Source organism: Myxocyprinus asiaticus, chromosome 37, assembly GCF_019703515.2.
Source record: "Myxocyprinus asiaticus isolate MX2 ecotype Aquarium Trade chromosome 37, UBuf_Myxa_2, whole genome shotgun sequence".
NCBI lineage: Eukaryota > Metazoa > Chordata > Actinopteri > Cypriniformes > Catostomidae > Myxocyprinus > Myxocyprinus asiaticus.
In genome coordinates this window covers 11,268,890-11,286,256 of record NC_059380.1, presented here as the reverse complement: position 1 = coordinate 11,286,256, position 17,367 = coordinate 11,268,890, and the positions used below count along the sequence as shown (strand labels likewise).

The following is a 17,367-nucleotide window of genomic DNA, read 5'->3' as shown; positions in this document are numbered from 1 at the left end:
ATCACAGTTCCATCAAACAGCTCAAAAATCAATGTCTAGACAAAGATGAAATATAAGCATTAGGTTAGAAAATGTTCCTTCAAATGCATGTGAATTGTAATTTTATAAGTGAAATTCTTTGTGTAGCAACAAATTAGCATTCATTTCTATAATGCTTAATAAAACTATCTGCAGCCTAACACTTTAAACATGAACCAAAATGCACTGTAATGTTAATTTGAACCCAGGTCTACAGTGCCATCTAGTGGATAAAAAAACTGCAACAATGTTTTTTCAGCTACAAACCAGTGGTCCGATTCATGAACGAATGGTTCTTTTGGTAACACTTTACAATAAAGTTCCATTTGTTAACATTAGTTAACATGAACTAACAATGAACAATACTTTTACAGCATTTATTGATCTTTGTTAATCTTAATTTCAACATATACTAAAACATTTATAAAATTGAAAGATGTATATGTTAACATTAGTTAATGCACTATGAATTAACAATAACTAATTGTATCTTTATTAACTAACATTAACAAAGACTAACAAATGCTGTAAAAATATATATATTGTTCATTGTTTGTTCATAATGCCTAATTCATCCACTAATGTTAACAAATGGAACCTTAATGTAAAGTGTTACCGTTCTTTTGAACCGGTTCAAAAAAAGGACAAAAAGGTAAAAAACAAATATTCGTCTGAACTGATTCGCTAAGCATTTGTAAATCACTCGACAGAAAGGAAGAACCTTTGTTTGGGAGCTGGGATGACATGTTGAAATCCTTAAAACAATCTATTAAATTAGGCTTACTCACAGAAGCAGCATTATTGAATTTCTAACTAAACATTCAATTCACTACAATGTGCAAGGGGCACGTTTGCGTGATATCTTGAACAAAATAGGAATTTTTTATTTATTTATTGAAGTGAACAGTTCAAACGAATAGATTCGCTATGAATCGGACATCCCACAGCTACTCCTAACCAGTATTTTGTACATCATTGCTTGTTCCATTTGTAATCTTACACCACACAAGTTATTTTCATAGAAATTTTGTCCACTTTAATTTCTTAAAACATCTTTATAAAAACACAAATATAAAATGAATGGGTTGTTCCACTGTGAATTCTTTTTTTTTTTTTTTTTTTACATAGGTAATTTGCACATTACAAAGCCACCTTCTATGAAAAACATAATATATATAATTGCAAATCTTCTTTTTAACATGATTTTAAGAGTGAAATCCAAAAGGGAAAACAGGAAAGGGCAACAAGAAGCTAAAAACGAGGCAAAATAAAACAGATAAAAGAAAACAAAAAGTAAAAGAGAAGAGCACCATCAGCTCAAGAAAGAATGCATCACTGTAAGTGTTTGTGAGACAAAGGCAAAGTGTAAAAGACTGATAAAGAAAGATGAAAAGGGAATGACAAAGAGAATGATAATAACAGTAACAGACAGAGAAAGAGAGAGCCCTAAAGACTGAAATGAGGGAAAGAAAGAGGCTATCTGCTATTTTAGAAGGGCTCGGTAGAGCAGTTGTGAGTGGCTGGTGCTACTCTCATTCTCTAGACAGAAGAGCAGATCCCTGAGGTTTACACGCGTGATGCGCTGGCGAGTGTACTGTCTCGACGCTCCTGCATTTAAGCCCCCGGATGCACTCGCTGACAAACCTGGGCCCTGTAAACACATCCAAACATGTCATCTTACACACTTACATTCTTTTCATTTGACACTGATGCTAAATAGTTTCAATCCAAAATGATCAAAAGGTCTGATGTTGTAAGATTATATTGAAAAAAAGATTCAGTCACAAATCAGTCAGCACAATGGCTTACAAGCAAGTTTTACTTTACCAAAATGCACCATTTAGCCAATGAAATATTTTAGAGCACAATTTTTAAGACTTTATACATTTTCATGACTTTTCCAGGCCTAAAAAACACAATTTAAATAATCCCTGATTTTCCAGCTTTTCCATAACCACAGGAACCCTGCTAGTCATGCCCAAATATTGTGCTGAAAGTTCAAACCTAGTGTGAATAGGTCTGCTGCTCTGTCTTTCCATTTGTGACAATCTGAGACCCTTGAAACACCACCAACTGGTTTGACATCTCAAACCAGTTCAACAGGTGTTAAATGATTTAAAGAGGGCACAGAGGGGAAAAGAAGGTGATGGGGTGGAAGGAAGCAGACTGACATGGTCAGAAAGAGAGACGTTTTTTTTTTACCTCTGTGTCAGTCCCAAGTGAAGGAGAATCCAGTTTTCGTTTCTTTCTGGGTCCAATAGCCGCCAGTGCTGTCAAGTTGGCATCTCTCTGTCTAATCTGAGCCAATTCCTGCTGCTGCATCTGTAGCCATGCGTGCACACACACATACATACACATACATCAGCTCTGACCCATAATCAAACACAATGGTTCTCTGACAAGATAAACATCTCATAAGTGTGCCATCTAACCTCTTTGGCCTTCTGTTTCAGCCGCAGCTGTTCAGGGTCCTCTTGTCGTGAGCGTGACTATGAAACATAAATAGCAATTAGAGATAATCAGCAGTCAAAATACACAGTGAGACATCTGCTGGGATCAAATAAATATGTACAAATCAAACCTATTCTGGACAGCTGAAAAGAAAGGAAAAAATCCACCAGTAAATCGTGCTGAATTAAGCATTAGTATTAATGCTTAATTAAGGCGGTATAAAGACTGCAACGTTTGAATGTGTTAACTGGTAGAAATCCTGGTATACCGTTTCTAATACTGAATATTTGCAGAATGACTAAAAAAAAGCAAGCAGAAAGCACAAAGCAGAAAACTACTGCGGTTCCGATTCCTCTTAACGATTCCGATTCCTTAACAGTTCCAGTAATGATTCCAGTAATTATTATAGTACCTTTTTTTTTAAATAATTATTTGGAAATGAGAAATGCAATTCTTATTGTATTTACTACCCTCTGCTGTCTGTTACCAATATATATTATTTCAGATTTCTACAGAGCAGATAGACCAAATCAGAAAAAATGTAATACAATTCTTGTAAAAGGAGTATTTGCAGACTTTTTAGATACATATTTACAATCCAATAATAGATCCTAATTATATTTTAAATAAGTAAATCTAAACTAACAAGAAATGTGATGGCATATTTAATTAATTCATTTATTATTTTATAAAATTCCACTTCTTACAACTAAATCTGTGTATCGTTAATTATACATTGTCATATGAACAACCAATCAGTAACTGCACTGCTTGATTTAATAGAGATACACTCTAAACAGTAACAGTTCCAGAGACAGTTTAGACTGTTTTGTAGCCTAATGTTGTAGTTCAGGCTTGTGAGACTTCAACAGTTCTTATTTAATTTCGAGTTGGAGTCAAAAGAACTGGCTCATTGGAATCTTTCTTTCGGGATCGGGCTATACCGGAAGAACCGTATGTTTTGCGCTGTTGGGACTCATGTATTCAGATAGGGGACAAAGGCAGGCCTAACAGTCATAAAAACATAACTCAAGCCCCACCTTCCAAGTCGTAAATTTTACTGATAAAAATCGTGCCAAAATCAAACAAAGGGAGTCCAAAACAGACTACAAATCCATGAAGCCTTGCTCACTAAAGGATCAAACTCTCAACTCCTATTGGATGAGGCACACAACAGAACGTCCCTCAAACATGACATCATCAGGAGTTGAAATAATTCTGAAATGCTTCCAGAATTCACTTCCAGCGACTTTGTTCACCGAATATAGATGTAGCTTTTTTTCTGCTCTCCGGTGCAACCTCGTGGCACAAGGAAGTAATGTCCGACTTGAAACTGTAGCCATACAATCTCCATCTCACTGGACGAATTGAGATTACTCTGTGTTCATCCGAACACTCTAACGGATCCGAAGGAGACCACCAAGCAATTCGCATCTTCATCCGTTTGCCTACAGAAGTGAAGAGATTAAAGATTTCTCTTCCATCTTCAATCAAGTCGACATTTCTGAGTTCTCCGCCAGCCCGCCGAGAATCAACAGCCGTACCGCCTGCCGACAGAGCGAGGACACGGCCTCCCGTCATCACCCGAGCCTCAAGGAACCGGGTCAAAGTTAAAGGACGGAGGAAAACACATTCTACCTGTGTCCTCATGTGATACAAGTAAGAGGTTACGTCTGGGCAGAGATAGAATATTATAGTGTGTTATTCTTGTGTTTCAAGGTTTTTGATTGTACAGTTTACGGACCGCCATGTCTGCTCATTATTAATACTCAGGGTATTAATTATCACAAATTTGTTTCGCTTTGGTCCAACCAAATTGGATTGTGCAATTTCGCCATCGCGGGTGAGACAGAAACTGAGTTCATCCATTAAAGAGTCAAATAACGCAGGACTTTTTCGAGCCCCGCTAGTAAAACCGCATCTCTCAGTGATGAACACAGCTGCTTTCCCTCCCACTATCGCGAAATCGGCTTTAGGGCTATCACTTAATCATCTCTCTCTCTCTCTCTCTCTCTCTCTTACTAATCACACACACACACACACACACACACACACTGTCACACACACACACCTTATGTGTTATAGGATTATTTTTATTTCCATATCTAATCATATCACTGTTTAGTTTGTAGTTGTAAGTCGGAAGTTTATTGACTGCATTGTATTAATTATTAATTGATATTACTGCATAAATAAACTTTGTTTATATTACAAAGAGAAGTGTTTTGGTTTGTTTTGCATACACCTGTGTCATGCTGACGGGATGTCAGTGCTCGGATTCAAACCTTCATTCATTGTTTTTTTCCCGAAAATCGACATTCTTCGGATGTCGATTTTCCTAAGAAAACAATCTAATATTGAGACTGTTTTACTATCTGGTTATTAGTACCTGATTTCAGGGTGGTGCCCGTCAATGTTAATCCTTATTAATATTCTATTGATTTTTGATAATTGACAATTATCTTTGATGATTGAATTTGAATGATCAATAAGCTAGTGTTAATTTTAATTAATGTTTCATCGATGTTAACAATTAACGATTATCTTTGATAATTGTTGATTTAAAGGATTTAAAAAAAGCTAACATTGATTCTCATCAATGTTCTATTGATTTTAATAATTAATAAATATCTTTGATAATTATTAACTATTGCTAATAAACAAACTTGCTCCTAAACGTAGCACACTACATTTACTGGAGCCCCATATGAGGTTTTAATGAGTTAGATCCAATTAATTAATTTAAATATTAATTAATAACTACAGAAATAATTATTAATTATTTCTGATAGTAACACTGATCTAAACAACCGGTAAAGCCCTACAGCGCTATGGATTCAAAAGAGCCGTCTCCTCTGAATAATTCTTTCAGGAATAGAACTGTACTGGAAGCGCATATGTTTCATGCTGCTGATTCAAAAGAGTGGGCTCGAGACTCGTTCGATTGGGAATTAAATACATTGGTGAGCTGTGTGTTTTATGTTGTAGAATCAGTAGAGGGCAGCGCAGCTGCAGAAATGTGCTGCTGGAAACTGAATATTTCAGGACGGTGTTCCAGCCGCATCGGCGGAAAATTGCACGCAGGAGAACCGTTAATAGAACCGAAAGTCATGAATATCATACGATTATGGTATTTTTTAAAGAATGGAACCAGTTCTGGACAAGAACCGGTTCTCAGTTCCCAATCCTACAGGTGTGTGTGTACATCTGCTACTTTACAATAGCTTCAAGCGTGGCACATCCTATCATATTTATAATCTATTCCTCTTTTGAGTCTTTTGTTTTTACTCAAGTTGTCATTCACTTTTCTTGAACAATCTTTTGGTTTGCATCCATCAAGTTCAAAATAAAGAAAATAATAAAATTAGAGCAAATACCTTTCATTTGTAAAGTATGAAAGGACTAGTATACCCAAAAATTAAGATTCTCTCATCATTTACCCACCCTTATGTCATCCCAGATGTGTGACATTCTTTCTTCTGCAGAGCACAAATGAAGATTTTTAGAAAAATATCTCAGCTTTGTTGGTCTATTCAAAGCAAGTGAATGGTGGCCAGAACTTTGAAGCTCCAAAAAGCACATAAAGGCAGCCTAAAAGTAATCCATATGACTCCGTGGTTAAATCCATACATTCTGAAGTGATGTGATAGGTATGGTTGAGAAACAGATCAATATTCAAGTCCTTTTTTACTATAAATCTCCACCTTTAACCAGCCTGACCAGTAGGTAGCGATGTGCAGAAAAAATGCAAATTATCAAAAAAACGAAAGAAGAACAATGTGGAAGAGAAAGTGGAGATTTACAGTAAATTAGGACTTAAATATTGATCTGTTTTTCACCCACACCTATCATATCACTTCAGAAGATATGGATTTAACCACTGAAGTTGTATTGATTACTTGTATGCTGCCTTTATGTGTTTTTGAGCTTCAAAGTTCTGGTCACCATTCACTTGCGTTGTGTGGACCTACAGAACTAAGATATTTTTCTAAAAATCTTTGTTTGTGTTCTGCAGAAGAAAGAAAGTCATACACATCTGGGATGGTCTGAGGGTGAGTAAATGATGAGAGAATTTTCAATTTTGGGTGAACTATTCCTTTAAATTCAACAGGTAATATAAATGGGTATTACTACATGGTTGGGTAATATATAAAACATTTTAGCGAAAACAACTATATTGTGAAATATACCGTAGCAGTGATATAATGTGAAGATTTTGGTCATTCCATACTTTGTGTGTGTGTGTGTGTGTATGGTTGGGGGTGGTGTACTTACCTTAGCTGCCTTCATTAAAATTTCTCTTTCCTGTTCCTCTTTCTTCTGTTTCTCCAACTGGTCGAGCTGCTCTAAGAACTTCAGCTGAGAGCGAACGTCATCCACTTGCTCGTACCGACTATCCTCCTGCGCACACACGCAACCTTAACATTACAGACAACCTTACAGACTCCAGACCAATGCTGACACTCATAGGACAGAGTGTCTCACTTTTGAGACTGAAACCTGCAACAAGGGGCAATGAGTGCTTACTTTGAAGAAGCTAAAATGGAAGATATTTTTGGTCTGTTTAATGTTTTGATCACACTACATAATTCCATATTTCCATTTGTGTTATTTCATAGTTTTGATGAATTTTCTATTATTCTAAAATGAGGAAATATGTAATACAAAAGTAAAAAGTAGTTGTGTCTGGGCAGTGTATTTATTTATTTATTTATTTTATTATTATTTTTTTTTCAGAGAAACCAACAGGGGAAAAAAATAAAGCTACTGCCATATTACCTTGTACGTCATGTTCTTTTGCTGAGCGATCAATGAGACCTTCTCTAGAAGGTTCTGCAATCTCTGTTGAGTGGCATGAGAGACAATGTTGACCACCTCGGGACCCAGCTCTGTCACTCCAAACCTTTGGCCTGACAAAATACAAGGACAACAATCATTGGTACTAATTATCAAATCATTATAAACTACTCATGGTCATCCAGGAGTTTACCAACTGAATGGATCAGGGTTCCCACAACTGTTAAACAATGAATTGCCATAACTTTTCCAGTCATTTATTTATCATGAATAAGGGCTTAAATAGTCATTGTATAGTGACTGAACTGTTTTAATTGACATGATTTTTTTCCAAGCCTGGAAATCACCATTTTAAAATTCACAGATATTTACAGGTTTTTTTTTGTTTTTTTATGACCATGGGAACCCTGAGGGATGATTTGGTTGATGACTTTTGGCAGTCCAAACTTAGGTGAAATTGAAAAACACTGCAACTTTTCACAAAGGACATTTTAACATGGTAAGGTCAAATTCAAGGTTTTGACATGACTAGATGTCTCACCTATCTCTAGTATCTTGTGCTGTAGCATGCTGGCGGAGAGGAAAGCTTCATCCTTACAAGACCGCATGACTGCGCCAACCAGCTCTGAGTTGGTGGCCAGGATACGAGCGCTCTCCTCCGAAAGATTAACGCCTGCCATTGAGGCCACGTCATTAATGTCGTCATCATCCCTGTACACATTCATAAACATATACAAGAATGTGAGCAGTGGTTCTCAACTGCTTCAGGACCCAATTTTACATTGGGCATCAAGTGGCACACCAACAGATTACCAAAATTGTTTATAGTACATAAGAAAACAAAAATACCCTTGGTCAAACATTGAAACATAATAATATTACAGTTTACGAGGGTAAAGGCATGGCATAAAACCGGTCCATGTAAGCATCAGTCTAATTTGGCTAGACTCTACCAAGTCACAGATGAAAGCATAGTTTATTTGGATGCACAACCACTGACAACAAAAATATGGGAAGAGTTGTCTCCTGAATCCGTGAATCATTAGTTTATTTCATATTCAATTAGGAATTCAAAATCGGAAAAACAAAAAACGACTTATTTCATTATTCGTTTACAAAACCAATATTAAAAAACAAATAATTACTTGTTTTTGTAATTTCGATTTAATGCTCAAGTTAAAAACAGGAAACTGGAAAAATAGCCATGGCGCTTTCATTGCTCAGCGTACTTAAGGGACCATCTGAAAATTCCACTCACTATTAAACACAGGCATGTCCAATCACTCATTCAGGTGACGTGCAAGTTAAACATAAAACATTAAAAGTACATTTACATTCCAAATGTTATAGTAGGTTGCCAGTTAATAGACTGAGCTACTACAAGTGAGATTTTTACAGTAAGTCCAATAATATGAATACAGTATTAGATTATTTAAAATAAATAAATAAATAATAATTCACCAAAATGTTATTTCACATTCCAAAGGTTGTAGTAAGTTCCCAGTGTTATATCATTTAACTAAGTTCCTAACTATACATTATTATAAGGCTTGTTGCATTTTATTATTTACATTTAGCATTGTTTTTTTCTGCTGTCTGAAACCCTGGCTGCACATAATTGCCCTGATGCCGGTTTAGACTGACAAAGATTGTGTTTCATATGCAGGAAACAAGCATCAGAACGAAGCCTTATAAAAGAGAAACCAAAAGTTTAATAACAGAATAAAGACCTGAAAGTTCCTCCCGCAGCATCCTTCGCTTTACTCTTCTGAGCCAAAGCTACAGACACGGAGCCAGGCGCCAATCTAGTGCTACTCACCACACCCTGTTTCACTGCCACTGAGAGGCACACAGACAGAGATTACTATTTGAATTATTCATTTTATAAAACAGATAGTGACAGACCTGATAGGCACACTCACCTGTATGGATCTGTTTGAGCTGCACCTGAGGCTGGCCCATAACTATGTGCCCGGGCGGTTGACCCCTGAGTGTTACCATGGGAGTTGTTGTCAGGGTAACCTGAGGGGGCTTTCCTATTGCCCCCTGCTGTGGGGGCTGCAACACCTAAACAAGGAGAAAGAACCATTTTTATGAATACACCCTTCAAAAAAGCACATTTTAATGTACACCTATAATCTCAATAAAGACTGCATTTTCCTTCCCAACAATTCTGAAGATTTTCAGTGAATAAGGAAACTAGTTTCAGTCTGTTACACACACAAAGCTTACTTTTTTTTTTGTCTATTTTTGAGCTTGACAGAAAAAAAGAAGGATGTATGTACAAGTAGTTTGTGAACATTCTTCAAAATATCTTCTTTCATATTCAACATAAAATAACATCATACAGGACTGGAGCAACAGGAAGGAGAGTTAATAATGACAGCTTTTTTATTTTGGGATAAACTATTCCTTTAATTGATTTATTGGTATCTTTGCTTAGCTGCAAAAACCTTCTCTCTTATTTTGCAATTCTGAAAAAACTTTAGACTTTTTAATACCTTGTTAGGAGATGTTTGTCCAAATTCTAGTGTGTTTAAGTGATATTTATTGTGTGTGAAAAATATTTGTATTCTTTTGTGCATTACAAAACAAGCAGGGGTCTAAAACTCTTAGGCTTTACACTCTGTACTAAACCGATTCAAATGCTAATCATTTAACCCTGTGTAAATTCAGACTAAAAACCTCATTTTACCTGTATAATGCTGTTAGCATTCATAATCACAACAATGTCTCTTTACCAGAGAGGCAGTCTGGCTGGAGTTGCTGAGTGCAGGCTGGATGAGAGTGCGGGTGGCTGTGGCGGTAGCAGCAGCAGTGTTGGTACTGGTCAGAACTACAGCGGGTGCCTGGAGGGTCTGGCTCTGCTGGATGAAGGCCGTGGAGTCAGGAGTGAGCTGTCGCAGAGCTGGAAGACTCCTCTGAGGAAACACATGAAAATGGGGGGCTTTTAAATGTGGGTGGATTGCAAGATCTCAGGGTTCCCACACATTTTAAGGCAGAATTTTCCAGGACACATTATGTGCCGAAACAAGTGTAATATTTAAGCAGAAAAACATGTGCGTCCATATAAATCTAGCTTTTATTTTGGCATTTCTGAATGTTTTGATGGTAGTTTCTCACCTGCAGATAAAAGGTTCGCTACATAGCCCAGTGTGATTATTAATCCCTGTAAAGCTGTGATTTAATTAAATAAATACATAATCTGTATGTGCTGTGCACCTCAGAGTGCTCTCTGCTCTATGTCATCTCACACACACAAGAGTGCGCATGATGAACATGACGAGATGTTTTCAGCGTATGAGGGGCTAAAAACACATTCAATTTGAAGCATGCATCACTTGCAGATTACGTTTTTATTCAATTAAATCACATTTGCAGTTTAATTATCACACTAGGACATATCACAATTTTAATTTGATTATTTGTGAATTCAAACATTTATTTTTGTCCAAATATGTCATATTCCTCGACATTCTGCATTTTATAGCTAATGAAATTTTTATGACTAAATTATGTGTTTTCCGCATACTACATGTAGTAACCGCTGTATAAGCAGAATCCGATCGTTAAATTATTGAAAATTAATTCACATTCCGAGGTGTGTAACCCAACAGCAATGTTGGAAGGAAAAAATTGTATCTTGTACTACGTAAACTATTTCGTGGGAGCAAAGCAGAGAATTGACAGCAGATGAGCAGAGAAAGTACAGTATGTGATAGGGATTTGTTCATGACAGTTAACCATTGACATTTTTTCACAATGCGCAGCCGCCGACAGTGACAAAACGATACAAATTTGTGTATTTGACTCCTGTTTCGTGTCGTGATTGTTACCATGTTTTTGTACATGTTAGCAACACAATCAAACAAAAACAAAAAAAAATCCAGTACAAATAATTATTTTCCAGAAAATGTAGGTATTTTTTCAAAATTTCCATGACAGGAAAACTGCACTGCAAAATTCCAGGTTTTCCAGGACCCGTGGGAACCCTGTGAACGTACACCTGACGATCATTAGATGCATGCAAATGACTTGCAGCGAGTGACTTGAAACACAAAACGGAATGCAGGTGTTTGGAGACATGTTTTTTAAGGTTGGAGCTCTTTTAACAAGACAGTGAAAAAACAACAAGACGCAGCGCATCTCAAAGATTTAATGTCCATTTAGTGTATTTTTACATAGACAGGGTGTTTCCTGTTCTGAATTTTTTTTTTCTGAAAATCTCCTGCTTTATAAGCACTAAATATGCTTTCTATTTGAAACACGCATCTGCACGTTTGAAGCCTGGTTTCATCTCTCACCTATTGAGTTCTTACCCATGTTGAATTTAAAAGTTTCCAGATGCTTAGATGGTCAAAAATAACAAAAATAAAATGCAGCTGCATAATTATGTTAAATAGTAATTGCAATTATGCAATAAAAAAAACAACAACATTGCATTTTATTGACCATGTACCAGCCACTGCTTGAGAAAACATTTTAACCCAATAAAAACCTTGCATAGAAAAACAATTAAAGCAGTGCAGAAAGATGAAAAAATGCATTTGTTGTGAACGGCCCCTAGAAATTACAAGGTGCTTAAAGCAATTTTAGTCATTTTACTAACTTACACTAGACCACTGAATTAGACTAACCCCATCTCTTTAACCAGACACCTTTTCTCCAAAACCCCTCTACACATAAAAGGTATACGCACACTACTTCAATGTGTGACACACAACAAAGATGCACAACTACCACTAAAGCCATACATAGACCTTACATACTGAGAAATGTAATACAATGCCAACTTAAGAGCAACAATTCAATTCAAAGTATGATCTTCTCTCTAGAGTTGATGAAAATGAGAAATAAAAGTGCTGTCCTTTATAGTAAATTTCATAGTGACCTTTGTAATTTCACTTGTGGCCTTGGTTGGGCTGCACACACAAAGGTTGAAGGTTCAAACCCAAAGTACAGAGTTTCTGAGATAACAATACATAAAGTTAACAATAACATAGTGATTGTGAGCAATTAAGCCCAGTTGACCACAAATGACTTTACCTTGCGATTAGTAGACTTTAAGTCATTTAATCAGCGGACTAAGTCTATTTAATAACAAGTAATTAAACTAAAACTAACTGGTAATAACTATACAACATGTAAATCTTCATAGAAATTAATTGAGGTAGCTCTGCGTAGACTGTAAGAGGTGGAGATTTTTACCTTAAGGAAAGGCACTAGATAAGGCTGAGGAGAGGAGTTGAGCTCCTTGTAGAGCCTGCTGGTGAACTCCTCTGCTTCAATCGTCCCTTCCTAAAGGGACAAACACCATTCAGCTCCAACATAAAATCACACATTGGGTATTGCAGCATTTTTAGACCTCTTTAAAAAATTTGTAGACCTTCTTTAATTTCTCCCAATTACTGATGACTTTTCATCAGAAACATGTCAAATCACTCAACTCACCAGCAAGTTCTTGACCAGCTCTTTAACGTTGGCAACAGTCTCGGATGACTGCTTACCACTAGTGGCCAGCTTTATCAGCGTGGACAGGAAGTTCCTACATTTCTTTACATTCTCCATTGTCTCCTACAAGTAGAGAAGAAAAGTAGTTGCATTAGCACAAAATCAAAAGTACTTTTACTATTTCAATTGCTTAAGAATACCTTGCATCTGTCCCTTGGACACATGCAAATCTTAAGATTAAAATCTCAGAGGGGATTTTCCACTCTGAGAAAAAGGCTATTTAAGCACATTTGGAGTTCAAGTCAAAAGCCTATTTTATCTATAAAGCGATCCTTTCTCTGACTTCTCATCTTGGTTTTCACCAGTCCTTAAAACTTTCTTATGTATGATTAGGTCACTTTACAGACCATTAAAGAAGGCTTTAAACATCAAGCTAAAGGTTGAGGGTCGTTTCTTCAGGTGTGAACCAGCACATCTTCGCGTGACTGGTAAGTTAGTGCAGCCTCTCACCGTTGCCGAGGAGACGGTGGTCCCTGTGGCAGCAGTAACAGTCCTCTGGGTGGTTGCTGCCTGCACTGACAACACTGCACCCAAAGATGAGGCCTGCTGACACACGAGACACAATGAGTATTAAAGAAACATATAAAGAGTCACCAAAGAAAAACATTTTACATTGCAGCCTGATTTATGAACCTGTAATTTCTAGGTATAAATTTGAAGGGGCTGCTTCTACATTATTAAGGTGCTTTGTTGTTACCTGTACAGGTGGTCTCTGGAGTGTGGTGGTAGCTGTGCTGCTGGGTGTCGGAGAGCCCTGTTTTATGACGGTGGTAGGGGTCACCTGTCGGGTCATTAGTGGAGTTCCAGGTGCCTAAAGGTATACCGATAACAGACAGACATCACTGAGCAGTGTCCTACAAATACTGACATGCCAAATGTCTAGATAATTTTAAAAAGGGTACAACTGACTAGCTGCTTACTAACTGTCATCATTTTGGGGTGCAGCGATAGTGAACCAGTGTGAGATTTTGGGCCAGTTGATGGACCTGTCATTTGCCTTATCGTACCAGTGTGCATTGTCACTACATCTGACATTTGTTGATTATGAAAATGAGTTTTTATGCCTAGCAAACTTAAACATTTGGATTTTTGTTGTGTATTGAGCATTGTTTTAAAATTGTGCTGATTTAAATATCACCAAGTTTACATTATGTAGCTGTCTAACATAGATGAGAATGTGTTCAGATTCCAAGACCATGACTACCATGACTTGTTATAGTTATAGTTAGAAACTGTTTTAAAAAAAAGATCAACAAAACAGTAACGTTTCACACCATTTGCCAAAGTTTTTTTTTTTTTTTTTACTATACATTTGAATGTAAAGTTTCACAGGGTTCCGCAGGTTTTATGAAGCTAAATTTAAGACTTTTTTAAGACCTATTTATGGGCTTATTTACACTTGGCCACTTCAGGCATTTTCACTGATCGGATAGCTCTCCGAAACGCATTTGTGACGGATTGTAATCAGATTGGTCAAACCACTTCAGGAGGTGGTTTGAGACGCATTCCATTCGTAACTCAGTCAAGTGTAAATGCATCTGGCTGTTCAAGACGCATATGTAAACTTTACTCCGCACATACAGTGCTACGTCAGCATAGGGAAAATACAATATATAAAAGCTGCTACCGAGTATTTGCATAGGGCTCGTGTCACGCAATAAATAATAACAAATTAAGACACGGATGCACATTGTAGGAAAGACAGAACTTTTTTCTTCATTTATTTGATAGAGATCGCTGAAGAAACTGAAACTAAACACTGGCAATGAGCGCAACTGACGCGCATGGTGCATCTTGCCTACGAAAAGCCCAGAGGGGGGAAAATATTGTGCACGCACACAAACAGTGACACACACACACTGTTCAAAGTCACTTGGATTCAAATAATAAATCACATCTTTACATTTTTCTGCCCGGCATTAGCATAATCACGAAAGTGAACTGTGTTATTTGCATATAGCGCGGGAATTGAAGATGGGATTTATATCCGTTTGGCGGTAACACATTGATGTGGTAAAGTGTAAATGGACTGAGCTTATTTAAACAGATAGCAATCCGATCAGTAAAAACGAATGAAGTGACAAAGTGTAAGTAGGTCCAAGGACAAACTAAAGGAAATTTAAGTAATAAATTCAAGGAAACACAATATGTCATCGCATCGTTCTCTAAATGTAAATGCCTAGGGAGCACAAGAACAGTTATATATACTGTATAAAGTACTAACACTTCAAAGTATAAAAACACAACTTAACAGATCTCCATTTATTTTCAATTCATTTTCAAAAAGTAACACGATAAGGCTTGCATGATAAATCAATATGCCGGAGAGACAGTATGGCTCATATGGGATAAATATGTTTGATATGGGTATCCTTGAAATCCTCATGACCCAAGGAATCCATATACACCAAACTCATGATTTTAGAACAAATGGTTCAAAAATTACGGGTAAAAATAACCACTTTTCACATTTCTTGACCCATAGGTAGCACTGTCACCAAATTTTCCATGTTCTGTACCCTCAGATCGTGGTTCTAATGAAGCATACCAAGTTTCGTTTCAATAAGACAAACCTTTGCCAAGATATAGCCCCACTTCCTGTTTTACGTTGACCTCGTTAAATTTGTTAACGTAACTTTTCAACAAAATCAAAATTCAGTAGTATTCATTCTGTGCGGATCAGTCTGGAGGTTATTTTGAGCCATTGTTTTCGCAAATCGGGCAGAGTTTGAAGGAATATTAAACGATAAGCGCCATATTCCAAGATGGTGTCCACTGTAATGGGCGGAGTTTTAATTGAATTTAAGAATTGTTTAAGACTTAAATTATCGGCACCGATAACAGATTTCTGGAGCTATCGGTTTTCGGCAAAAATCCACACCGATAGATTTTCCCCGTTGCATCCGGTGCTGGAGCGGCTGGGAAGGGTCCGCTGTCGTTGTACAGTATGAGAGCGAAATAAAAACTCACTTAAATAAATCACTTCACTGATGCATAGGTCACATAAACTACAACACATAAAGACTGTTATCACCTAGATATCACATAGAGACTGTGTCTGTTCCCCGAAAAACAAAACTCTCACTAAATCATTTAGAAAAAAATTACAAAAAGTCAAACTTGAAAAAAACAAAAAACTGAATATAAACATTATATAAAGGTAGGGCTACTAAACATTAGATCTCTTTCTACCAAAGCACTAATTGTAAATGAAATTATTACAGATCATAGTTTGGATGTTCTCTGTTTGACTGAAACCTGGCTTAAACCAGAAGAATATATTAGTTTAAATGAATCTACTCCCCCAGGTTATCGTTATAAACATAAGCTTCGTCTGAAGGGTCAAAGAGGAGGTGTTGCTACAATTTACAGTTAAGTTTTTGGTGTTACTCAGAGGACAGGATATAAGTTTAAGTCTTTTGAACTAATAATGCTTAATATGACACCGTCAGATATAAATAGAAAATCTCTGTCGTCTTTTGCCATTGCTACAGTATATAGATCACCCGGGCCTTACTCTGGTTTCCTTGGTGAATTTGCTAATTTTCTATCTGATCTAGTAGTTAATGTAGATAGAGCTTTAATTGTTGGTGACTTCTACATTCACATAGATAATAAAAATGACACACAGGGATTAGCATTTATTGATATTCTAAACTCTCTTGGAGTCAGACAAAATGTGACAGGACCAACTCATCACCATAATCATATGCTAGATTTAATTGTCATATGGAGTTGATGTTGATACTACAGAAATTCTACCGCAGAGTGATGACATCTCAGATCATTACCTTGTATCTTGTTTGTTGCGATCAGCTAATGTCACTCAATCTACATCATGATAGCATTCAGGTAGAAATGTTCTTTCGACCACTAAAGATAGCTTCATTAATAATCTTCCAGAATTGTCTCACATACTCAGTAAGCCAAAAAGTCTAGAAGAACTTGACGAAATAACAGAAAATATAAATAGAGTCTTCTCTAGCACTCTTCATAGTGTCACCCACCTTTGATTAAAGAAAATGTTGTAAAAAAGCATCACACCATGGTACAATGATCACACTAATGCTCTCAAGAGAGCAGCTCGGAAAATGGAGCACAAGTGGAAGAGTACAAAATTAGAGTAATTTCACGGTGCATGGAAGGATAGTGTCTGTAGCTACAGACAGGCACTAAAAGCTGCCAGGTCAGCATATTTTAGCAAACTCATAGAAAATAACCACAACCATCCTAGGTGTTTATTCAGTACTGTGGCAAAATTGGTTAGGAATAAAGCCACGATTGAACCAGATATTCCGTCGCAGCACAATAATAATGACTTCATGAATTTCTATACTGATAAAATTTAAATAATCAGAAACAAAATTGGAATTATGCAATCAACTGTCACAGCACCTCAGAAAACAGTGTCTCATAATTTTGCTCACGAGCAACTTCAATCCTTTGCTGTAATAGGTCATGAAGAGCTAACAAAACTTATCAACAAATCAAAAGCCACAACATGTATGTTAGATCCAATACCAACTAATGGCAGTTATCAAACCGCTTATTAAGAAGCCACAGCTTGATCCTAGAAAATTGGCTAATTAC

The 17,367-nt window shown here is 36.7% G+C and overlaps 1 protein-coding gene across 3 annotated transcripts in view; it reads right to left on the bottom strand.

Annotated features, from left to right (window-relative positions):
* Nucleotides 1–891: 891 nt before the first annotated feature.
* LOC127428279 (transcription initiation factor TFIID subunit 4-like) overlaps nucleotides 892–17,367 on the bottom strand; it is a 28,131-nt gene continuing 11,655 nt past the window's right edge. For all 3 annotated transcript variants that reach the window (XM_051676523.1, XM_051676521.1, XM_051676522.1), the window contains 13 exons: nucleotides 13,475–13,588; nucleotides 13,228–13,323; nucleotides 12,718–12,840; nucleotides 12,475–12,564; nucleotides 10,008–10,187; nucleotides 9,189–9,333; nucleotides 8,997–9,105; nucleotides 7,808–7,977; nucleotides 7,249–7,379; nucleotides 6,745–6,870; nucleotides 2,451–2,507; nucleotides 2,221–2,340; nucleotides 892–1,669 (listed from right to left, as the gene is read on the bottom strand). In XM_051676523.1, the coding sequence (XP_051532483.1) occupies nucleotides 1,502–1,669; nucleotides 2,221–2,340; nucleotides 2,451–2,507; nucleotides 6,745–6,870; nucleotides 7,249–7,379; nucleotides 7,808–7,977; nucleotides 8,997–9,105; nucleotides 9,189–9,333; nucleotides 10,008–10,187; nucleotides 12,475–12,564; nucleotides 12,718–12,840; nucleotides 13,228–13,323; nucleotides 13,475–13,588 (1,629 nt within the window). In that variant the 3' untranslated portion in view covers nucleotides 892–1,501. The remainder of the gene's footprint in view (nucleotides 1,670–2,220; nucleotides 2,341–2,450; nucleotides 2,508–6,744; nucleotides 6,871–7,248; nucleotides 7,380–7,807; nucleotides 7,978–8,996; nucleotides 9,106–9,188; nucleotides 9,334–10,007; nucleotides 10,188–12,474; nucleotides 12,565–12,717; nucleotides 12,841–13,227; nucleotides 13,324–13,474; nucleotides 13,589–17,367) is intronic.